The following is a 26,075-nucleotide window of genomic DNA, read 5'->3' as shown; positions in this document are numbered from 1 at the left end:
TTCCTAGAACCAATTCCACAGGTGTCAATAACAGCGGACGCATCGCTCACAGGATGGGGAGAACATATGGAGAAATACACAGTACAAGGAAGGTGGAGTGTGCAGGAAAAAAGACTGCACATCAATCATCTAGAACTACTAGCAGTGTTTCTAGCATTAAAAGCCTTCCAAATACATGTTGCCAACAAAGCAGTCCTGATCAGAACAGACAACATGACAGCAATGTATTATATTCAAAAACAGGGGGGGACGCACTCTCTCCAACTATCCAGACTAGCACAGGAAATCTGGAGATGGGCCATTCCTCAAAACATCTATCTGTTAGCCGAACACCTACCAGGAGTCCAAAACCAGATAGCAGACATCTTAAGCAGACAGTCGGAACAAATACACGAATGGGAACTGCACCAACAAATACTGCAGCCATTCTTCCAAAGATGGGGACAGCCAGAGATAGACCTCTTTGCAACTCATCAGAACGCAAAATGCCAAAGCTTCGCGTCCAGGTACCCACACCACCTGTCGCAGGGCAATGCGTTATGGATAAATTGGTCCAACAAATTTGCATACGCTTTTCCCCCTCTCCCACTAATCCCATTAGTGGTCAGGAAGCTGCAACAACACTCAATGACCATGATACTAGTAGCACCCACGTGGGCAAGACAACCGTGGTTCACCACGCTCCTACAACTCTCACAAGTGCCACATCAAAAGCTAAGAATTCTACCCATGCACCTTACACAGAACCATGGAGAAATAATGCACCCAGATCCCACACAACTGAACCTAGCGATCTGGCTCCTGAAATCCTAGAATTTGGGTACTTAGATCTACCCCCAAATTGCATGGAGATAATTAAACAAGCGAGACGTCCCACCACCAGAGCATGCTATGCAGCTAAGTGGAAGAGGTTTGCTATACACTGTACTAATAATGATATCAACCCTCTGGACGTATCAACAAGGGAGATTATTTGCTACTTACTACACTTACAGCAATGTAATCTCGCGTACAAATCTATCAGAGTACATCTAGCAGCTATAGCAGCGTACCTACAAAACAGGCAGCATATATCACTGTTCAGAGTGCCAGCGATAAAAGCCTTCATGGAAGGCCTTAAAAGAGTCATTCCACCAAGATTACCACCTTCCCCGGTCTGGAACCTCAACGTAGTACTCACCAGACTAATGGGACCACCTTTCGAACCCATGCATAGGTGCGAGATACAATTCCTTACATGGAAGGTGGCATTCCTTATAGCCATTACCTCACTCAGGAGAGTAAGTGAATTACAGGCATTGACAAATACAAGAGCCATTCCTACAGGTACACCAGAATAAAGTGGTTCTTAGAACAAACCCAAAGTTCTTGCCTAAAGTAATTTCAGCATTTCAGCATTTCACATCAACCAGACAGTGGAACTACCAGTCTTTTTCCCAAAGCCACAGGCGGTAGCAGAAAGGGCTCTACATACACTAGATGTCAAAAGAGCCATTTTGTACTACATAGAAAGGACACAAAACTTCAGGAAAACTAAACAACTATTTGTAGCATTTTCCCCAACACATAAGGGCAATCCTATCTCTAAAGCAGGCATCGCTAGATGGATTGTAAGATGTATACAAATATGTTACATTAAAGCAAAGAGAACATTAACTGTTCCTCCTAGAGCTCATTCTACACGAAAGCTAGGAGCATCTATGGCATTCTTAGGGAACATTCCCCTAGATGACATATGTAGAGCAGCAACTTGGTCTACACCACATACATTCACAAAGCACTACTGTGTTGATGTACAGGCTACACAACAAGCCAGAGTGGGCCAAGCTGTATTAAAAACTCTATTTCAAACAGTTGCGACAGACACTGGTGACCACCGCTAGGGAGGTAACTGCTGTACAATCTATTCATAAATGTACCATCTGCAGCCCATATGCCTCGGACGGAATATGCTACTTACCAGTATGCATCTGTTCTTGGCATAGAGGGCTGCAGAGTGGTACATGCCCTCCCTGCCTCCCCGGAAACCTGTGTCTGTCCCAACATTATCTTATTTAGATACATTTACATGGGCATATCTTTATGTATTATACTACACTACTCCATCTAACCCTACTATGGCAAAACAATCTAAGGATGGAGCCGATGCCCATGCGCACTAACACCAAGAGGAGGAGTCATCTATGACGACAAAGACTTCTCCAGAAGAAAAACAAGTGCAATCATCCGAGCCCAACACCAGATGGCGATCTATTCATAAATGTACCACTCTGCAGCCCTCTATGCCAAGAACAGATGCATACAGGTAAGTAGCATATTCCTTCTTATGGTAGCTTTGCTGGAAGGTCTACAATTTCGATGACACTGAGATGTCATATTTCTTGACCTTAAGGACACATACTACTAATATTCCTTATTACCCCAGGGATTGATCATTCCTAAGATTCCAACTGCCCAATCACCATTATCAATTCAAAGTGCTCTCTTTCAGTCTCAAATCAGCTCCCATAATCTTTACCAAGCCTGTCTCATGTTACCAAGTATTCTCTTACTTAAACGATTGGCTAATCAAAGCAAGAACTTCAAAGGGACCAGCATAGTCTTAAACAAACACTACAAGACTATTCAAGTGCCTCTGCCTTACATTAAACAACTAAACATTTTCCTTGCATCCTCAACACACGATTATATTTTTAAAAGGAGTTCTGGACACAAAAATACTCTTTTCTGACAGAAGAGATTGTGTCGCTTAGTAGCTATGGCGACACACCTGCAGAAAGAATAAACTTCCACTATGAGAGTCTTCAAGTCCTATTTAAGGATGAGATAATCCTGCAGTTATTTGATCCCACGCTGCCAACTTTACATGAGGCCATTTCAATGAGCATTGGAAAGGCAGTGTTTACAAAACACAGGTTCTTTCCAAGATTGGAAATGAATAACCCCTCCAATGAAACAAGCTCTCACATTGTGTTCATTGCAAGAACACATTAGTCGGTCTGTCTTTTCTGTAGAAAGAGGATCAGTTTGTTATGACAACAGATGCCTTATTAAAAGGCTACGGCATGCGCTTACAGGAATTGCAAGTCAGTGGCAGATGGTCAAAGAAACCAAAATGCACGACAATATTCCAGAGTTGAGGGCAATTAGACTAGGGCTCTTTTCCTTCCTTCCTCAAATATGAAATTCATTTGGTGTTAATAGAAACAGATAACACAACAAGCATGTATTATGTCAACAAACAATGAGGAACATGATTCATTATATTGTCCAAAGAAGCGCAAACAATATGGAATTGGACAATAGAACATGGCATACAGATAAAGGCAGAACATTTTAGGACAACAAGAGAATGTCACGAATGGAAACTCAATCAGTCCCCATTAATAAAGGGATATCTACTATGGGGTCAACCAAAACTAGACCTGTTTGCTACCAATCAGAACAAAAAAATGCCAGTTTTTCGTCAGCAGGCACCACTTGCCAGGATCCTGGGGACTTGCCTCTTTAATAAACTACATATGCGTTTCCCCCAATTTCAATGATACCGAAGGCACTATTGAAAATCATACAGGAGCCATGTAGAATAATCCTCATAGCTTCTTGGTGGCCTAGGTAGTATTGGTTCATTGAGTTGCTTTTCTTTGCAGAGCAGCAACAAATACAGTTAGAACCAACACCAAATCTACTGTCTTTTCCCAATAGAAAAGTCTCCACCTGGACCCATACTCTCTCAGTTTGTCAACCTGGCTCCTGATTTCAATAACTTCCATTTATTAGTGTGAGAAAGTGGCTCTATATATACTTGACAATAAGGCAGTACAGTGTTCATAGGGTCCACAAACCCCAAAGGTATAACAGAGGTTAAAGTCAGAACTGACCTTACTCTCCAAAGTAGTAGCTTGGTCGAGCAGTAAGGCAGTACCAGAGGACAGGGTAAAGCATTTGTTGTACACACTCAGTCAGCAAAAGGGGTCACACACTCAAGAACTGAACTCCAGGCCAATTATTATTAAATCCTCAGATATAGTTGTTTTATTTTTAGAACCAACAGTTATAAAAATATACTTTTCGAGGTACGATTACTCTCATGTAAATACTTTGCAGAGGAGCAATACGTTTGTACACACAGTAATTACAGGATAGCTAATAAGTAATACAGTTCTGAAACACACTCTAGCATTGAGCTCAATGGGTTTTTCATAGGAAAGTACAGTTGATTACTTTATGGATTACTTTGGTAGTTCCAGGACTAGATCCTAGATTCAGTCCTGGGGTCTAAGCTGAAACCAGATTAGCAAAAACGTTTTAGTTACTGTGATGAATTTTCCTGAATATAAAGCTGTTTTAAAAGTTCACACTTAGAAACTTTTCAAGGTGATTCTGACAATGTAATCCAATGAGAGGAAATTCAGGTTACAGGTAAAGTACGATCGCGTTACTTTTGTAACCCAGCACTACTCTCCTAGGGCCAGCACTGGGGGCTTAACTCAAAACAGGTAGGTAATTGCGTTTCAGTATTTCGTACGATTTTTAAAGAATATTTGCAGTTTTCAAAAGTAGACACTTAGAAGAAATTTCATCGAAAAGCAGACAATGGGTTCCTATGGAGAAAATACAGGTTACTAGTAAACCCGCTAGGGATTACTTTTGCGGTTCAGTACTGGGCTGAAAGGTACAGTACTGGCTTCTTTCCTGATCACAGGTGAGTATTTTCGAATTCGGACTTTGGCTGATTTTATAGGAATATTTTCAGTTTTCAAAACTTCACACTTCGAACATTTTCGGGTCAAAATGGGTCAATGTTATCCAATGGCAGGTAAGTGAATTACCGGTTTCCAGGTGAGTACTTGGGTAAGTGAATTACCGGTTTCCAGGTGAGTACTTGGTTGGTGAAGTTAGGGTTTTGGGCGTAGACTCAGGGGTCCCCCAGGGTCAGGTGAGTACAGTTAGTTCAGTCCCAGCGGCACAGGGGCGACCTGGTGCAGAGGTAGGTAGGCCCAATGTTATCCAATGAGGGAAAGGGGGCCTTCGGTTGGTGGCTGCTGGCTAGCAGGCCACACAGCTCTGTGAGCTGGGCTCCTGGTCACTTGCTCTGGGCAAGGGGGGACGTAGGATAGGGCAAAGAGGTCACAGCCAGCGGCACTCGAGCGGCTGGGTGCAGGGTGCTTTTGATCCGTCGGGCGCTCAATGTTATCCAATGAGGATCTTGAAAAAGGAACAAAGGCTGCATCCTCGGGGACGGTGACTCTCCAGGGGCGACCAGCACTTCGAGAGGTAAGTTGGGATGATGGAGCACAGGTAGGTACCCCAAAGGGAGGCAAGGGGCCGCGGGGCGCCGGGTGCACGGGTGTCTTTGGGGGTCGGAAAAGCTTACCCTCGGCCGGTCACGGTTGGAGTGGCCCCTGGTTCTGAGTCTGCAGGCGTCGGCTGGTTCATCGAGGAGGGTCTTTGAGCACTGGACTTCGGGTCCCAGTCGCCGAGGGGACGTCCTTGTGGTCTTGGTTCGGGTTGGCCCGGCCCGGGCTCGGCTGGTGCAGAGTGTGCTGGTCCAGAGTTTCCTGGTGAGCACCAGGTGAGGTGTAGCAGCAGAGCCTCTGCTGATGGGAGTCCCAAACTTCGAGAGGGTCCTCTGGGTGTCCCAAGGTTGCTGTCCACGGAGGTCGCCGGGATTAGGCAGGAGCAGGTTCCAGGATCAACAGGCCGGTAAGGCTGGGGCCAAGTCAGTTGTTGTTGTCCTGTTGTTAGCAGCTGCGCGGCGGGTCTTCTTCTTGATCTTCTTTCTTCTTTTGATATCGGAATCTGAGGAAGGAAGGTTCAGGGAGCCCCTAAATACTCAATTTAGGGGCATTACAGGTAGGGCAAGGGCAGGGACCAATGGGTCCCTGTCCTGGGGTGAGGACACCCCCAAGCCTGCTCCTCTCCTGTGGCAGGGGGGCAGGAGCCTAGCTGGAATTGGGCAGGGCTCCCCATCTACAAGATGGCCGGAGCCCGGGTTCGTGCTGCACCTCACCTCCTCCACCTGAGGGGTGGAGTTGTAAAAGGTTGGCACACCCTCCTTCCTGACGTAGTTTTTCCCGCCAGTCTCCCCGCCAGAGTGGGGATAGAACGGGTGGAGGGCCAGTTGCTGGGTACAGCAAATGGTCTGGAGAAGCTCTCAGAGGCGGTATGCCTTTGAAGCTTCCCCCTGTCCATCCTGGGGAAGAGACATATCACCTCGCCCAGGATGTGCATTGTTGAAGGCCCAGGAGAGCGGGGGGCTCTCCACCCAGAGGTCCAGCAACATGCCTGCTGTGTGGCAGCCTCTGTAGCCACTCAGCCCAGACGTGGATCGTAGGTTCGGGTTTTGGAGGGCATCTCTAAGATGCCCTCTCGTGCATTCTACATTAAATCCCACACTGGTATCAGTACGGATTTAATGTGCTGAGAAGTTTGGTACCAAACTTGTCAGTCTTCAGGGTAGCCATTATGGTGCTGTCGAGTTTGTAATGACAACCTCCCAGCACCATATATTCTTAAATGGCATCACTGCAATTACAGTGCCCAGGAATGGCCCTGGGTACTGTAGGGGCACAGGGCTCATGCACCTGTGCCCTCACCTCTGGCATAGGGCACCCAGCTAGAGGGGTGACTGAAGTATGTCAGGGCAGTTAGTTCTGTGGGCATGGCACACAGGGATGTGTGCCATGACGACTCTTGTTTTAGTTCTGTACTTAGGCACTCAGCCTGCAAACGCAGTGTGTGGGTGCCAGGGTACAGGGCCCCTGAGGGTGGCACAATAAGTGCTGCAGCCCTCAGGGTTCTTCTCTGGTCACCATGCCCTGGGTACCTAGGGTACCATTTGCTAGGGGCTGACAGGTGGCCAGAGGTGCCAATTGGGTATTTTGTTTCAGCATAGCTTTTATTTTTAGGGAAGGAACACAGGCCCTGGGTACCTGATTGGCAGGGACCCACGACATACCAAGGCAAGAAAAATTGCACTTTCTCACAATTAGACATTCCACAAGACTGTAAGGTTATAGTATTTCCTCCAATAAAACATCCCCTTCCATAGTGAAGCCTGAGTACATTATTGGTTCAATTAATAAAGAAAGACTTTGAATCCATGCAGAGGGCAGAACTGGAAAGTAGAGCTTTTGTTAGCTCTAACTTCAGCCAGAAGAATAGGAGAGATGCAATGCTTCACAATAAAAGAACCTTTCTTTCAATTTGAAGAAGATAGAGATATCTTGAGAACTAATCCATGTTTCATACCTAAAGTACCATCGGATTTTTATCTGAATGAGCCAGTAGTTCTAAAAACCTTTTTATCATATCCAATTAATGTAGCTGAAAAAACACTTCACTCTTTAGATCAAATGATGTTCAAAATTTTAAATTGAGAAAACTAAAAATCTGAAAGTCTGATCAGTTACTCATAGGTTATGGTCACACTTGAAAGGACAACCACTGTTAAAACTGAGTATTAGCTCTTTGGGTGTCTTTGGCAACAATGTTTTGTCATAAATAAGAATGTCACCCATTACAAGGGAATGTTAAAGCTCATTCTGTAGGAAGTGTGTCTATGTCTACAGCACTCTTTGCTGGTGTATCCATCGCTGACATATGTAGAGAAGAGGCATGGAAAATACACATGTATTAAGGCAGCACTGCTGTCTGGAGTAGGTCAAGCACTCCTGCAATATTTAGTCCAATAAGTGAAGACTATTTAGCTATTTTCCCCCTACAGCTTTTAATAACTAATTTCATTACTGTTAACTGCTTGCTATTCTGATTCAAGCATGTAAATCAATGAAAGATCCAATACTACAGAAGAAATAAGTTACTTACCTGTAACTGAAGTTCTCCAGTATTGGTATCTTTGGACACCCAGTTCCACAATGAGGATGATTCAAGCATGTGAATCTATGAAAAATAACAACACTGAAGATCTTCAGTTTGAGGTACCAAACTTTTTTCTTCTCTCCCGATGTCCGATGTCGGACTTAGGTCCGTCCGACATCGGAATAGGCCCCTAAGTGGAAGGGGTTTAGGAAGGCATCAGGAGCGGTTTAAGGAGAGTTAGAGGCGGGTTTATGGCGGGACAAGCACCCACGCACAAAAGAGTAAGCCCATTGCTAGTCACAAACTGCGCTTCTAAAGATACTACAGCAAAAAAAGGACTGAAAACAGTAGTAAATTACTATAGCTCAGTGCTGGAGTAAGTCCAGCACCACACATGGACAACAAATGGTACTGCAACATGGAGGTAGGTGCTTCAAATAAAACCACATAGGAAATCATGCTAAAATATAAATAAATACAATTTAATGCGAATAACATCTTAAAATAAAACTTGTATTATTTAATCTCCAAGTATTTTAACAGCCTTTTTATTTATAAAATATTCTAACATTAATAGCTATTGAAATATAATTTCATGACTTGTGAATTATTATTATATAATTCCCTTTTGATGATTATTAATACATAATAAAAAATGTGATGATTTTAATTTAGGTGGGAATTACTTTTTTCAATTTTAACTTTAGAAATGTATTTTTCATTTAATTTAATATATTTAAAATAAATACTTAATCCAAAATTAAGTAATTAGTGCTGTCACTTTTTTTTAGTAAGTCCTATTTTTAAAATAAATCTGTGCAATAATATAAATTAATATTTAACAAAAATATTTTTGCCATTTTGGTTCACGTTGAATATACTCTACCATAGGGAGATTCCACAGTCAGGGTGGTAATCTCCCTATGGTAAATTGTGGAGAAAATGTAAAAAGTGTATTACACTTCATAATAACTTAGTAAACATATTTATATGTGAAATATTATTCTAAATTAATTTTATAGATTTATATTAAATGTTGAAAAAAAGAAAGAATGCTAGAGCACTAATAACTAGTGTTGAATTATATCTTTAAATAATTTAAATATATTAAATTAAAATTATTTTATATGAAGTTTAAGTTAAGAGCTAGATTCCTGCATAAAGCAAACAAATTAATTTGGTTTTATTCATAAATAATTATTTAAAGTCATTTATGTAATTCAATAAAAGTAGTTTCATTATATTTTATTACCTATTATTACATGAATTTAAAAATTCAAAAAGGATTGTTGAAATATTTTATGATTAAAGAATAACTATATTTTCTTATATATTTTTTAACATTAAATTATGTTTATTTCTTGAACTATTTTAAATCATTGAAATTAATTTACTTCCTATTGGGTTTTATTTCAACTCCGTCTCCATAATATTTTTGGGGAGATTGTTGTATTATTACAGATTTGCCCCGAGTGGTGCTGGACTTACTACTGGTGCTGGACAACATAAGCATTATCTTCATAGCAAAGCTGAACAAAAAGGTCCTTCTAAATAAGGTCTTTACACATGATCCTTCCTACTGTTACACAAGAGAACTGCCTTTGCTTACTGTATCTTAAGGTCACATGTATGATTGTACCAATCGAATTGAAGCGTTGAGGTTGACTGATGGTGAGTGTTGCAGAAAGGAATACTATTTAAAAGCTCTTTGCTTTACCATTCAATCACCATCTCAGGTCATTGTATTGCCAATCTAGCTGTACACTTCAGAAGTAAGGGAATTCATGTCAGTCCATATGAGACCAGATTCAGAACTACAGCAGCACTAATAAGACAATATCCACAGTCACCCGCTTGGGACTGTTGGCCATCAAAGAATGTCTGTAGCATGCCATTGAAACAGATCCTTTTCCTGAAAGAAGATCTGGATTCAGCATTCACCACAGTATAACATTCCAATGAAGGATACTCCAGTAAAAGACACCACACTTTAACCGCATGCGCGCTAGCGGTTTTCCCGCTGCGCCCTGCGATTTGAAAAAACCTGCGTTACATGACGAGCTCAGCTCGTCATCAGCGTAGGGCACGTTACGCTCATGACGAGCTCAGCTCGTCATGAGCGCCGAAGGGGTTAAGGTCATTCAGATCTTGGTTGACAATCCTGTGGTCTGATAAGAGGTGCAAGCCATGACATCCACCAGCCAGACGGAGAACATCCAACTTATTGAGATATTCCCACCTGCAAGCAGAGATCTCTGTGCTTTGAATCAAGATCCTGCTGTGGCTGCTCCCTTCACAGCAGTAAAACTTTGCAGAGTGAGTGCCATTTTTAAAGGGGCCACTTATCAGATTTTTTGTTTAGAAGAGCAGGAGGTTTTTTTCACACAAAAAAAAGAAAATGATGTGCAGGAAAGGTCTGTTTGGCATGTGGGGCCCATTCTACAATGTTTCTGCCATTATCTGCCATGCTTTGCAAAGAAATCAAGTCCATTGCCCTTCCACAACAGGGTAGGATGACCGTCAGTGTGATCAGGCTGCCCTTTGACAGATGGGCAGCCAGGTTAGAGATTAATACTGGGGGAACCAGCAGAGTCTCCACTCATGTAAACACAGCACCTTTCTGTCTCTAAATCGAATGGTGGAACCTCAAGTTTAGTGAGGCAAGAGAACCGCTGATTTACGGCGCTGCTCTTACTCTGCAAAACTCCGTGTGTCTTTAACTACAAAACAGTTCTTACAGCAGCAGTGCACTGCAAGAAGACAGTTCCAAACTATATTAGGTTGAATGGGCCTATGCTACTGCCTAACTTTCTTGTGCAGACTGCACTGAGGAAATTGTAGAGAATACTACAAAAGCGTTCAATGACTATGGGCAGTTAGGGTAGCATAATCCTCTTAATGGACCAGGCCAAGACAGCTCTCTCAGGCTATTACGTTTGAGTGCAGAATGTGAAAACAGTTAAACTGTTCAGCATTCCTTGTCTGAAGACATTATTCTTGTGTAAATTGCTGACATGCTTTTGTTGGTTAGCTGCATTCTCCCCTACTTTGAGTGTGCTCAACTGTTCATCAGGAACCTCAGGCCTCTCATCTGATAAGTTCTCACTCCCCAGTAGGTTATCATCCTTTCGTGCGTTTGGGTCTGCATCTATTCTGGGCTGTCTAATTGTTGGCTTTCCTATTCTAACTACATACAGGTGGCCTCATTTGCTTCCGTGCATGAGCAATCTCTTGAAAGACTTAATTTTATCCGGGAAACCTTATTGTGTATTTTATGTCCCTGTCTCCTACGCTTAACACCTTCAAAATATTTTTATGTTTATTAACTGCTGTGTGTCACCTGGGAACAAAAGGATTCTGAAGTCCACTATCAGGATTGGTCATATTTGTTGAGCAAGATTGTGTCTCTGTCCCTGAAATGCAGCAGTTAAAGCAGACCTGCTTAGGGTGTGCAGTGAGATGTTAAATCTCAGATCCTTGTGGGCTGTTAATTCTGAAAAGAAGCTGCTAGTAGATCTCCCATGTTCTTCCCCTTTTTTCTGGTAGACTTGGCACTTGGCTAGTGTTCCTGCTGTTCAGCTTTTTCCATACTTTATTTCAGCATGTTCTTCCTGTCTATCACCCTGGATATATAGGACAACCCATTACTACCTACAATTCCAGCCACCCAACCATACCCTTCTTTGTGATCACACTTTCTGTCATTGTGCTTAAGTCACCACAAATCAAAATAACTTTAATGCCTAGAACTTATCTTTTTTCATGGAAATATTTAACTGTGATTTTCAGAAATTGTGCTTGAATATGTTTAAACTGTTAAAGCTGATGATGGTGTTTATGGGGAGAAGTGTTTTTTCTTACTGTGCAGGTGTAGATGTCCATGTGATAAATAGTTAGGAGCCTGATTATGATGACGGTCAGACTTACGTCCGACTGCCATCATATCAGAAATGGGACCGCCTGACTTGCTGCCGGTGGTCCCACCAATGATATTACAATGTGACTGCCTTCAAGGCGGTCGCAAAGTGTATCTTTTGTATTGCGGCATATGCTGCGGGCTGCAGCACATGCCATAGAACAAAAAATAGACTTTCAGCATATCCCTGCACCATGCGCTGCTTGTCACATTGTGCAGGGATATGTAGCAGGTAAACCGCTATGAAACAGCTGGCAGGGAGGGACATCATAATCCCTACGGCGGTGCCTGGCAGGCACTGCCACCATTGTAGGGATTGGATTTCCCTCCGGGGTTCCGACAGGCTCCTTGAGCCGGTTGAATCTGTAGCAGTTGGTCTCTCTGACTGCCACCCATCCGCCATCCCAATATGGCAGGCCGAAAACATTATTACCAGCCGCGGCTGCCGCAAGTATTAGCGGTGTGGCCAGGTGAGGGGGGATTTCGAGAGACAGCCACAAGGGAAAATTATTTATTTATTTCATTTTCCCTCTTGATCGTCTCTCGAAATCCCCCTCACCTTCCCCACCGTTCTTACCTTCAGCGGCCGCGGCTGATATTCACGATGGCGGGGGGACAGCCACCAGCGGGCTGTAGATGGTGGTCCCATTGTCATTGTAGTCAGGCCCTTAGTTTCAGTGGTAGCAGGAGGAAAAGAAGTAGCTCAAGGCCTTCAAGACAGGGTAAGCCACTTTGGGGAGTCTCCTGATCAATCCTTCATACAGAACAGAGCCCTACAAATTCACTCTGACCAGCCTTGGTCACCTCTCAAGCTCTATGTGTCCAGATCCTACCCTTTTACTGTACTAACCGTGTACCAGTGGGCTCTGCAAAACCTGTCTTGGGTCGAGGGATTGGATGGCTTGTGTGCGCCTCACTGTACAGCAGCCTGAGGAATTGTTTTGCAGTCTTAAATCGTAAGTGTATCATGTTTGCTGCACCAGTCCCCTCGGATTTAATAAGATCCATCAATGGAGAGAACTCAACTGAGCAAAGGAATCGACAGGAAGCCAGAAAGGTGCATACTCAGCCCAGGTAGAAAAATGCCGCCCAAGACTAATAACTTAAGTGCCTATGCCCTTCCGAGGTGTCTTTCAGCTGTTTGCAGGTCACTGTCGTAGCCCATTCTCCCAGGGCTTAGGAGAGTGTAACTAAATTGACCCGCTGACTTCTATTTAACGCATGGTTTTTTTAGGTTTCGCCTGTCGAAAGCTGCGCAGCAGCCTTTCGCGCAGAGCGAAATCTTATGTCTTACACTGTGTGGCTTTGTTCCGCCTCTCTCTTCCATTGGCTAGCTCCATAAATGTAGGCTAGCCATTGGAACAGACATCTGTCCGTCATTGCCGGTGCAGATTCGTGGGCGTTCCGGCGATTTTTACTTATCCCGCCCATTTTCGTTTGTCATGCGGCGGTGGGCGGTTGTTGTTTTTTTCCGTATCGGCATGTTGGTTTCATTGTCTGTGTGCCCGTCCCCCCTCCCGCTGTCCGTGTGCCCCTCCCCCCTCCCGCTGTCCGTGAGCCTGTCCCCCCTCCCGCTGTCCGTGTGCCCGTCCACCCATTTAAAGCACTGGTGCCACTGCCAACTAATGATAGCTGCGCGCTTGAAACCATAAAACAAATAAAATGTTCTCTGCAGCAGTTCATCGGGTCACTGAGTTACCGCATTGTTAACCGCATAATTAAAACAATTAATGGCCAAGAAGAGAGCAGAAACACCGGTGGAATGGAAGCTGGCCGTGGGTAGCGGTGTTACGCGTAGCAAGGGTGAGCCGGGCCCTAATCCAAGCAAGAAAAGTACCCGCCCCCATCTCACTGTCTCCTAGTTTCATAGTAAGAAGACAACACCAGCAGCTGATTGGGGTATATTGGGCCCCTGACACCCGTGGCCCTAGGTGCCATTGCGCCTGCTGCACTGTTGCTAGCTACGCCCCTGAGCGTAGGAAAGTTTCAGACCCCCAAGGGCTGGCTGGGTAGGAAGACGCCGGCGTTAGGACCCCGCGGAGTCCGGTTCGCCAGGGTTGCACTGTGTTGACAGCAGGCAGGCTCGCGCATAGAGTATGGAGTCCCAGTTATGGCTGCGCAGTGTCAGCAGGGATCGCTCCACATACTAATCGCCAGAATGTGAGGATTAACCGGGGGCGTCGAACATCGGAGGGTGACCCATGCAGCCGGAAGCCCCCGGGCAACCAAGGATTAAAGGGTAACGAGCGATTCTCATTTCCTGTCTCTTATTCTTTGCTTCGGATTTAGCAGCGTCATAAAATGGCTGTAAGTGCTGGTGGAGAATGCACTTGAGGTTGTAATTCTTAACATACCTCGATCGCCTACTGCTGAGATTTGTGTTGCCTGAAGAACTGCCTCGGGCTTTCAACCTTCCTAGGTTGATTAAAATCACCCTGCCAACGTTGATAAAAACATTGGCTTAACTACAGTTACTCCATGTCACTCAAGACATATTTTCGATTCGGAGGCTCTATATGTGACATTGTTACCAGTGGTATTGTTGCTTTGCATGGTAGCGCAGTACTGAAGGTGACAGTTTACTTTTCAGCACACAGTGAGTTTACTGCTGCTGTTTACATACGCTGATCTTTTTGTCGGGTTTTACAGCACTGTGTTGCCTTGAGCGCTGCGAAGGTCTTCGGGTGACATGTTGGCACTACATGAAATACTTATCACAAGGAAGTTTCTTGGAACATAAATATTGACAGGACTGCATAACGCAATACCCTGGCATATGATGTCTTGACAATAGCACTGGTGTCTCTAAAAACGTGACACTGTTAACGCATTCCCATGGTCCCCTCCGAATACAAAGTGCCAGCGATGTACTATATGTTACTCTAGCCACGACAGATCACCGGCTTGCTTTCCCCATAACGAGTCTGCTTTTCAGTTGATTTGTTAGGGAACATATAAAATATGTCATAACTGCGGGTTAGGGACCAATTTGCTGAATTTAGACATCAGGACCACGAGGTTGAAAAATCACCAAAAATTAAGTCAGTATCTTGTTTTGCCTGAAATTGTAAAGATATGTCCTTTCAAAAACAGCAGTGTGCATTCTACTGTGACAATTACATGCTCATCCCTGTTGCATGCTGGAGTGTGCAGGCTGATCTCACGACACACACACCATGCTATTCTGTGCATACAGCTCATATTTGGCGCGCTTCTGTTGCGATATACGTTCACCAAGTAGCTATCCGCGGCTCCTTCTTGGAGCTAGGTCCATAATGCATCAAAATACCTAAAATACCTAAAATACCTAAAATGGGCTCCTCTTGGGAACACAAACGTTTCAATTACGCCCGTGCGGGTAACATTGTTACAGATTATTCCACCTCTTGAGCATGGAAGTAACATTTGTTTTTATTGTGAAAGAATGTAGAGATTGTCTGGTTTTACTTTAAAGGCCGTAGATAAATTTGCATATTCGGTTGAACGTTGGTATGTAACCTGCAGGATACCATTTTAACTGGCGCCTATGTAGAATTCCGTGCTTACTTTGGTATGCCTCTATTGAAATAATCTTTTATATCCACTCGTCGCCTCAAATTTGCCTTCTGTTTTTATGATCGCTTATGCTGATCTGTGCAGAATTTGTGGTCACAGAGTTCATATTCGTGTGCAAGATCTATTAAGTAGGTGGTTGAGTGGGGTGGGGGAGGGTGTCAATTAGAAATAGAGAGCTTCAGCGAGAGACCTGTTGGTAACATTTTCGAACCCCGTCGGCAGGGTTGCGAACAAATAGCATAAAATAACTCAGCGGGTAAGGGTTAATGCTCCTGCAGCTGGGAAGTGCACGGCACGCACGCCCCTGTCCTGATTGGAGTACTCCTCACTTTGATCTCATGGAACACCCTTTTGGACATTGCGGTATGGATAGTACTAGTGCCTTTAAGGGAGGTTCTGCCATTAGTTGTTTACCATGCAAAGCAGATACACACTATATAAAGCAAGATCTATTCACACTTAGTCTTTTTTAAATGCAATAATGTGTTTTTCATACTACTTAGCGCTTTTTCTAATGTGTACTATTTTTAGGTTTCGCCTGGCGTCAGCTGCGCAGCAGCGTTCGCGCAGGGGAAATCTAATGTTAGAACAGTACTAGCTTTGTCCCGCCTTCTCTTCCATTGGCTAGCTCCATAAATGGAGGCTAGCCATTGGAATAGAGATCTGTCCGTCATTGCCAGAGCAGATTCGTGGGCGTTCCGGCGATTTTTACTCACCCCGCCCATTTTCATGCGGCGGTGGGCGGTTGTTTTTTTTTTCCGTATCGGCATGTTGGATTCATTGTCCGTGTGCCCGTCCCCCCTTCCGCTGTCCGTGTGCCCGTCCCCCCTCCCGCTGTCCGTGAGCCCGTCCCCCCTCCCGCTGTCCGTGTGCCCGTCCCCCCTCCCGCTGTCCGTGAGCCCGTCCCCCCTCCCGCTGCCGTGAGCCCGGACAGACACCCCGTGCCAAAGGAGGGGAGGCTCCTGCTTGCGATCTGGTGGCAATAGTCCAGTTCTTAAAACGATCCGAGGAGACAGTTACGTACAAGAAGCTGCGCTCCCTTCAGGTTTTGCCAGCTGTGGCCTCTTCCGCCTGGTGGACGGGGTGATGATGGGCATCTACGAGCCTCTGGTGTGTCACGGCAACTGGCCTCACCCAAAAGGAGCCGCCATTTTCTACTCGGTGTTCGCTGGTAAACAGAGACGTCAGGGCGCGCGAGCCATACTACAGGACCAGGGAGCGGGTCTTCCTAGGCTCTTTGCTTTACCTAAAGGCGCAGTCTGTCCGTGGGGGACGCGCCTGGCTCCGGAACATGACTCCGTCCAGCTCCGGCTGCTGCCATTTTGTTGATCTAGCTGGTGTGCTCTGCCCTCGCCCCCGCCCCCCAAGTATGGGAGAGCCGAGCTCTGCAGGGGAACATGCAAGCGGCGCCTCTTTGAAAAGTGTAGAGCCCGCGGCAGTTCATGCCCATTTGAAGTGGTTGAGGACACTGGACAAAGCTCCTTCGAGCCTAGCTAGAGCCCTCGTCGCGATCACATTGCGACAGTGGCCTTTCTGAGGGGGGTCGGAATATGCTGTAAGAGTGGTCTGGAGATCTACTCGAACCGTTTGACAATATGATGGATCCGATGTAAGCACGCGGATTAAAAATTAGTCCTTGATAGCGTTGGTGGCGTTCAGAGACCATGCCCCTGCTAAGCGGTGAAGTTACGACAATACTCTCTGGGCTGGGCAGAACGACGTACCACAGTTCCTGCGACTGTCGGTCAGCAGAATGCAACGCTCATGCAGACATTGTTGGTCTTGTGATCGGAGCAGAAGAACTAACAAGGTAATCCGCCCCCCTCCCCCCCACCCCCGGCTGAGGGTGAGAGATCCAAGGGCTGAAGATATGCCCAAGCATTTTGGAACCAGTGTGCACCCCCTCTTCCCACACACAATAGGTAGCACTATACTGTCTGACGTTTACCAGCTATTGCGATGTGCATAGGGATCTGTAGCCGCATACTGCAGTCACAAGTCAACGACTCACTATTCCCAGAGTCAAAAGTGCGATTGTATAAAAGGTCTGAACAGGCTCAAGGTGTCACACCACTAGTGAGACCACCTGGTCACTGTTACTTTATCAAGTCAGTTAGGCTAGTGCAGGTTCCTGGGTACCAATGCTCATAGAAGGCATTCTGGGAGTTGTTTTCGTTTGAGTGGCAGGCCGGATACCAATGGTTTGTTCAGAATAGCCAAGCACTGGAAACATGGCTGTGCTTGCTTCCCTGCCCCCTGGCTGTGCTTGCTTCCCTGCCCCCTGGCTGTGCTTGCTTCCCTGCCCCTGGCTGTGCTTGCTTCCCTGCCCCCTGGCTGTGCTTGCTTCCCTGCCCCCTGGCTGTGCTTGCTTCCCTGCCCCCTGGCTGTGCTTGCTTCCCTGCCCCCTGGCTGTGCTTGCTTCCCTGCCCCCTGGCTGTGCTTGCTTCCCTGCCCCCTGGCTGTGCTTGCTTCCCTGCCCCCTGGCTGTGCTTGCTTCCCTGCCCCCTGGGTGTGCTTGCTCCCCCGCCCCCTGGTTCCCCTTCCCCTGGCTGTGCTTGCTCCCCTGCCACCTGGCTGTGCTTGCTTCCTGCCCCCTCGCTGTGCTTGCTTCCCTGCCCCCTCGCTGTGTTTGCTTCCCTGCCCCCTCGCTGTGTTTGCTTCCCTGCCCCCTCGCTGTGCTTGCTTCCCTGCCCCCTCGCTGTGCTTGCTTCCCTGCCCCCTCGCTGTGCTTGCTCTCCTGAGTGTGTGTGTGGCTCTGGGTGGGTGTGTGTGGCTCTGGGTGGGTGTGTGTGGCTCTGGGTGGGTGTGTGTGGCTCTGGGTGGGTGTGTGTGGCTCTGGGTGGGTGTGTGTGGCTCTGGGTGGGTGCGTGTGTGGCTCTGGGTGTGTGCGTGTGTGGCTCTGGGTGTGTGTGTGTGGCTCTGGGTGTGGCTCTGTGTGTGGCTCTCTGTGTGTGTGTGTGGGTCTGTGTGTGGGTCTTTGTGTGTGTGGGCCTGTGTGTGTGTGGGCCTGTGTGTGTGTGGGCCTGTGTGTGTGTGGGCCTGTGTGTGTGTGGCTCTGTGTGTGTGGTTCTGTGTGTGTGTGTGTGTGTGTGTGTGTGTGTGGCTCTGTGTGTGTGTGTGTGGCTCTGTGTGGGTGTGTGGGGCTCTGTTGGTGTGTGTGGGTCTGTGTGTGGGTCTGTGTGTGTGTGTGTGTGTGTGTGTGGGTCTGTGTGTTTTTGTGTGGCATTTGCCAGAGATTAAACTATTGGCATTGTAAATGACAATGCCATTTATTTATCTGTTTTCAAAACCAACACATAAATACAAATGTTGTCATTTACAATGCCAATAGCTCAAACTTTTCAAAAGGCGAAACCATTGCATTGTAAATGCTTGTTAGTCATTCCAACTCCTTCTTTGACAGGCATCACACAGGGACAAGTTCAGCTGTACCCCCAGCTTGGCCTTTACGATGCACTTTGTTTCTGCTTTTCTCGCCTCTCAGTGGCCAAGACCCAGTATCTCATCAGCAGTCTATCGGCAACAGGCCCTCATCCGATGGTGGACCTCACCGATGGTGGTGGTCAGTGAGCCATTTCATCCCTCCCAGTTATGGTCACTGTTCACTATTCAGACACTTTCTTATATCAAGTGGTCATCACCACTCCAGTATTGCATCATCCAATCATTTACTGCAGCTGGACCAGCATACATCTCCTATTACTTAGCTTTCTGTGAGAAAGAAGAGAAAACTGTTGTTTTTTCATGGGTTGCTTTCTGACTGAAATCTCATATTTGAGTATCGATCTGGTGGCATCAATGGGTTCATGATCGATTCAAGCATCCAGTCCTGTGCTTTTGACCCATATGAATGCATCCAGCATCTGGATTTTAGGCAAGACTAAGCTTTTTCCACTCACTCCTAAATCAGTCCTTGCCATCCTAATTTTTATGCTTCAGCCAAAGATTTCAATAATGTTTATAGTTTTTTTGTGAAGTAGGCCTTCCATGAGGCAAGTGGTTGTTTGTAACGTCTCTTCAGCTTACTTTTTGTTCTGTGATAAGATTCTACATTACATTTTGTTATTACACTATTTGAAGAGTATAGTACCACATTATTTGTTTTATTGCTCTTTGTTATTAATTGCAGCATGCAGCTAATAAATTCTATCTTTTGTGTATGTTTTAAGAATGCTACACTACAGGCAGAGAAACAGTCACTGAAGACTCAAATGAAACAACTTGAAACCCAGAACAATAATCTGCAATCTCAGATCCTTGCACTTCAGAAGCAGACTATTTCTCTACAGGAACAAAGTACAATCCTTCAAACTCAGAATGCCAAGCTTCAGGTTGTGCTTAAACATTTTCATTGTTGATGTGCTTATTATGATAAACTATTTGCTGTTTTATGTCTTTTGGCTCTTGTTTGATGCTGTCCAATGATTTACTCCGTTTCTGAACCACGTATGTGTGATATGAGAATCTGGCAATATAAAGATTTTGAAACTGTCAAACACGATTGGAATTACATTTCAGGACAGTTATATCAGTGATATATGGAAAATAAATGCTTTTTCTGATGGATTATTCTGCCAACAGAGTATTCACCGTGTAAATCCCTTCAGATGCCTGACTGGACCATGAAACCTTTTGCAGTAGCTCCCAAGTCCTGCCAGGAAGTACCACATGCCTCCATTCTCAACTCCGAGTCCTACCACAGCACCACTCTCCTAGGTGACATCAGCACCTTATTTCCATTTACTCCCAGCTCCTTCACTTTCCTCCCCACTCTGTCTCTTCTTCCAGAAATACGTTATTGAAATGAGAGTACTCCAAGGAGAAATTCTCCATAGGAAGCACAGGAAACACTGCATGAGTGAGTCCTTCAACTCCTAGCGTTATATCTGTTATAATGAGATGTTTTCAAGTCAGATACAGTGTTCCCTGACTCCAGCCTCAATCTTGTCTTCAGAGCCTGTTTCAATATTGGAAAAGTTATGTCCACAGTTCTTTGCACTGATAGCCATCCTCAACAGGTTGCAGCCTTCACTCTGACCATGTTCAAGATATTCCACTCTGTTCCACCTCCCCTTTGGTGCACACTCTAGCCCCATTGGCCTCTGACCAGCACTCTGCTGGCAGCCCCAGCCCTGACACCGGTCAACCCTGATGGGAATAGCCTCAAAGCTCACTCTGCTTTGAAGGCACCTCCAACAGTTTAAAGGCTTTGCCAATTGCTGTGGGACTAGTGTTGGCATTGAACTCAACAGTGTGGTACCAACACTAATTAGAATGCGCCCTTTCAGGAAACTAAGGCTATTGTGGCCAAAGCTAAGCAGAAAGCCCATTTATTGATGATCTCATGTGTGAGTACTTGCCTTGTTAAGATGCGCAGATGTTCAGATGTTATAAGAAAGAATGATTCCTCTGTGATAGTACCTTTGGGTTCTTCTGATGCCACATACTTGTTGGTGCACCTTTTCTGTGCGCTCTGGTAGATTGCCCAATTGGTGGCTTTCCAGATCACATATGGATGCACTTTGATAGGTGGTGCATAATGACTGGTATGAAGTTCTGCATCTGGAACTTTACACAATTATTCTGTAGCTCGATTGATGGATATTTCTTTTGCTATTCACAGGCATTCTTGGATATGTTTCATTAGTCTTTATGGTGATGTGATATGCGATCATATGATTATGCCTTATGGCCACTCCCATCTCGCCAGAAGACGGCAGACTCTGCTCTGGAGTGCTGTAAGCAGGTCTGCAATATGGGGTGCACTTTTGACCTTTTGTCATCTGCAAACCAGTTTCACCAACAATATAAGAACCTCATGGGTTTTGCAAAGGGCCAGTCCTACCAAAAGCACCAGCCATTCCTGCATGCCTACCAGCCACATCAGTTGCCTCATGGCTTCATAGAACATGGTGGTTCCAAGGGGAGGAATGCACAACAGCAACAGCCCACCTTCTCTCCTTCCTGCACCATAAAAAGGTTAACTGCAAGTGAGAATCCTCTGGGGGGTGGGTATCCCACTTTGTGACTCGCTGTTGGATTATCTGTTGAATCTTGCAGAGCGTGAAAGAAGGGGTTCTACTTCTGTTAGATTTTGTCCCTAAGAAAGTAATGGGACCTTTGCCTCATTTCAAGTCTTTCTGCCCTGAACTCCTCTGTGAAGCAGAAATTCAGAATGCTCTTTCAGAATAAGCTTTCTTGCCTATAGTTCCAGGAATCTGAGGCTTTGACGGGGACACTTAATCTACAGTACCTGTATTTTCATATAGTGGGCTTGCATTCATACAGGAAGTACCTACTCCTTTGTGGTGTGCTGTACTTACTGTCTGGTTGCGTTGCTTCCTTTTGGCTACACATTGGCTCCTCAAGTCTTTGCAAGGGTCATGTCAGTGGTTAGGGCATACATATTCCCATATCTCAATGACTGGCTGTTGAAGCCGTGGTCATTCAAGCTGATGGTAGTCCATCAACAGAGCGCAGTCTCCATGGTCTTCTATCTGGGGTTTTGAGTCAAATACCCCAAGTCTCACCTCCAGCCCATGCAGTGTTTGCCTATTGTTGAAGTGGCTTTGGATACAGTCTCCCTGAGAGCATTTCCTTGTCCTCAGCGAATCACATAATGGTATGATACCAATATAATGAACAAGGGTTAGTCTTATGACTCTGACAGTACTATAGCTGCTGGGATTTGTGGCCACCTGTATTCTGCTGCTTCCATTGCTGGAGACACATGCAAGCTCTTTGATGTTGCCTTAATTTTTAATGTGCTCAGTACTGGATTATACTGAAGAACAGGATTGGATTTTCCCAGGTGTAGCTCAGGACCTGCAGTGGTGGGGGGTGTTAGAACATCTAACTTGCGGTAAGCCCTCATGCCAGCCACTCGCAGTGACTACAGTTGTGATTCATGCCTCATCCTTAGGCTGGAACCACCATCTCAACGCCATGGAGATTTGTAACCTGTGACCAACAGTGGGTGTTCATGGCTTTCCTGCCCTCTGTCGGCAGTTGGGCTGTTCAGGTCCTCAGAAGCAATATGATCAGCATGTAGTACATAAAGCAGAGCGGTGTTGGGCACTGGTTCATAATGTCTCTCTGTCCCTAAACCATTTGGCAAGTTACGTGAATGTGCAGACAGACTTGAATATGCATTACATGACTGACCGCAAATGACATCTCCTTATGGAGGAGGTTTTGCCAATCTTCACCTTCTGAGGTGACTATCTGGTGGACCTGTTTGTTCCTCCCGTCAATTTTTACAGTTCACTGTTCTGTGCGCTGTATTTTTCACTGCAGGGGACTCTGGGAGATGTATTTGACAAAAGTTAGCAATGCATGTTAGTTTATTTTGATACAACCATTCCTCTTCTATGCCTCAATACCTCTTTGTTTCCCCTCTGCTTTCACTTCTTTTCAGTCTTCTTGCAGTGTGAGAGGTAAATACTTCACTGGAATCTCCAGAGCCTCCACCTTCCTGACTGGAGATTGAACAGGGCAATCTGAGTGCCTTCGACTTGCTTTCTGAAGCAGTAGATGTCATCCTTGTGGTCCATCACCATGTCCATTAGCTCTGTTTATTTTGGCTTCCGGTCACTTTTTGTGGGGTGGGGTTCTGACGGGAGAATTTACCTTCTAAAGGCTTTGTTACCGTGCTTTCCTTTGGGCATTGTAAAGGGAAATCGGTCTGCTTTGTTAGCTTTTCTTCATTCACCAGATCAGCCTTCCTTTTTCAAGCCACCCATTGTGATGCGTTCTGTAAAGGGTTTGACCCATGTGATCCCTCCTACGCATTTATCATCTCCTACTGGGACCTTATTGTGGCAATCACTTTTTGATTGTTTCATTGTTTGAGTCTATGCACAGTTATTCCATGAGACTTCTTATATTGAAGGTGGTCTTCCTTATGTCTTATTATTGCAGTTACAAATGTTTGCAGTGTCACCAAGCTGCAAGCTCTTTCTACGCATTCTTTTTCTACTTTATTCTTCCCACACAAGCTGCTTCAGTCGAGGACTTGAAACCTAGATCGGAGCCTGTTGGCACGATAAAGCAACTGAGTTTCTGGGATTCAGTCTAGTGCCGAAAGGGATTCACGAGGTCAGGAATCTGCAGTTATCCACTAGAAAAGATTGCTGCTTAAGGTAACTTTTTGTTTCCCAAAATTTGAGCTATATAGTTAACACTTTGAAATGCAACTTCTTTACTTCCTCAAAAACACATAAATAAACACATGCCTCACATTACTTCACAGGCCCAGGTATATTGCTGGTTTCCTCGTTCTAAAGCAAAGCCAGTACAGCCCTGAATCTTGAATTTAAGGAATGCAGTACCCGCCTTCCTAATCCAGCACAATCCCAGAAGCCATCAGCACCCTTCTAATAGAGGAGTTCATCTCCACCATCACCTTAGCATCACAGTAGTGTCCAGATGTTTTTCAGCAGATTAGTGATATCATTTGTTCTGTTCTGTCTGGCCACACAGTCCCAACAGTTTTCAGCGCACCATCTGCATTTCATGTGGGTGTGCATCAGGAGTATGCCACTGCAGGAACTTCATCAGGACCCATTTATAGCACTAGGCTGTCACCCTCTCTCCAGACCACCTCCCTCTTGGAGAATCATTTGCTCAAGTTAGACGACAATGCTACTACAGATCTTTCTCCATAAAGTAGGAGAAAGCAGGGCAGGACCAAGTCTCCGGTTCCCTTGACTGCCTTCACAACCTGCCCATTCTTTACCCCTGGAGCCATATCTGGGCAGGGAACTTTTCCTATTACAGACATTGATCGATGTTTCCCTTCCTTGCAGGGCTGCAGTGCAAACTGTCCAAAACTACATGGATATGTGGTGAAATAGGATCTGAAGACTACAGCACGGGCTGGGTGGATCTTTACAATGTGAAGCACAATGATTGTCAATATTTGATTAGAATAATGCAGGATGAGTTCCTGATTAGAGAGTATGCTTTTGAAATGATGGATACCTCCTCACAGGGTGGGTAATGCATTTTTAAGATAGGCATGTAAGTGGCCATTGAACAAGACATAACACCACATCCTTTTGCTGGTGTTCTGGGCTACCAAATTGTCATTGACAGTTTTCTCATTAAAATGCAAGGGATTCCAGTTTCAGTAGTGATAAATAATGCCACCTCCAAACAAGGTGACAAGTCTAAATTTTGAAGTTTTAATGTGGACCTGCAAAAATATTGACAATACAGTTGTAGTCAGTATTGACCTCAACTGTATTGTCAAGATAATTAGATTTGGAGTTGGAATGTTAAGTACCCGCTTTTTTAGATTTATTTTCAGCTAGTAAAACCAGCTGGAATGATGGCACAAGACCTTGGCTTCAGCAGCCCAGACAGTAAGGTAATGTCAGTTCCTTTTTCGCACACCAGTCTAAGTGGTGAGCTCTGCTTATGACCTTTTCAGCGGTGTTCACTGACAACAAGATATGTCCAACAAAAGAAAGTTTTAAGGACAATGTTCCCTCCAAACACTATAGGCTTCAACCCATGCTGTGCCTACAGGATGTAGATGTTGGCAACAGATCCACAGATGTCTGTGTTTGATGCTTAGGCTCCTAGCATGAATCAAAGTCCTGTGACCAGTGCTCCCTGATGTTCCGAATGCTAACAAGTAGCATGAAGCAAAGTTGTATGGCACCACCCAAGTCTTGGTCTTGTTTGTTGTCCTCGGATAAGTCCAAGATGAAGGTGAAAGACAAGACTCAAGGCAAACACAAAAAACCTAAGTGTGAGTTCACTCCTCTCCACTGCTCCCGCCCAGGAAGAGGTCATGCAGGTGGTGTTGCATCTACTGGACTTTGCTTCCATAGTCCGTCTCCTATCTCATTCCACAGTTTGAGCTGATGCACCCTGACTTTCCAGGGCCATCAATGATTCTGAAGCAGATTGAGGCCTTCAAGGGGGCAATGCTGTATCTTTGCAGCAAACAAATGATGGACGGAATGCTGTCAATGCAAACATTCTCCCCAGTCAAAATATCTGGGTTCAATCCATTGTTATTTTTCCTACTACACCACCCTAGTTTGGACCCAGCCATATGCAAATCAGTCTTGGGGACAGTTCAGACCGAACTGCCTGGCCAGGTCTTCCCTGGAGGAGAAACAAGCATCCTGGGACCAATTTCAGGGTATGTCACCCATCATCAGCCAGGCTAGCTTGAATTCAGTTTAGGCGAAAAGTGTTATAGCAAACAAATGATGGACGGAATGCTGACAATGCAAACATTCTCCCCCAGTCAAAAGATCTGGGTTAAATACATCGTTCTTTTGCCCAATAGCCAACCCAGTTTGGACTCAGCCATATGCAAATCAGTCTTGACCCTGTGCCCCATGGGAACAGTCCAGACCGAACTGCCTGGTCAGGTCCTCCCTGGGCTGGAAACAAGCATCCTGGGACCGGTGTCAGGGTATGTCACCCTTCATCAGCCAGGCTAGCTTGGATCCAGTGGCACAGTGAGCAAGGGACCCACGTATGGGCATACCCATCCCACTTAAGGCGAAAAGTGTTACAGCAAACAAATGATGGACGGAATGCTGACAGTGCAAACATTCTCCCCATTCAAAAGATCTGAGTTAAATCCATCATTCTTTTGCCCACTACGCCACCCCAGTTTGTACCCATCTATATGCAAATCAGTGTTTTTTTATTTTCCTATGTACATTTCAATCTGAAATAATTCGGATCTTTTCTGTATCATTCCCCGTACGAGGTGGAGATGGCCTCTGGTCTCCACTGAAGCTGAGGCACCTTA

The 26,075-nt window shown here is 45.4% G+C and overlaps 1 protein-coding gene across 4 annotated transcripts in view; it reads left to right on the top strand.

The window, feature by feature from the left end:
• The window catches only part of CCDC88A (coiled-coil and HOOK domain protein 88A), an 822,041-nt gene that overhangs the window by 575,825 nt on the left and 220,141 nt on the right, over window positions 1–26,075 (top strand). For all 4 annotated transcript variants that reach the window (XM_078649494.1, XM_078649496.1, XM_078649495.1 and 1 more), the window contains exon 19: window positions 19,465–19,626. In XM_078649494.1, the coding sequence (XP_078505620.1) occupies window positions 19,465–19,626 (162 nt within the window). The remainder of the gene's footprint in view (window positions 1–19,464; window positions 19,627–26,075) is intronic.

Source organism: Lissotriton helveticus, chromosome 6 (genome assembly GCF_964261635.1).
Source record: "Lissotriton helveticus chromosome 6, aLisHel1.1, whole genome shotgun sequence".
In the NCBI taxonomy this organism is placed as follows: domain Eukaryota; kingdom Metazoa; phylum Chordata; class Amphibia; order Caudata; family Salamandridae; genus Lissotriton; species Lissotriton helveticus.
The sequence above is the reverse complement of the archived record's forward strand: the minus strand, read 5'-3'. Positions and strand labels throughout refer to the sequence as shown.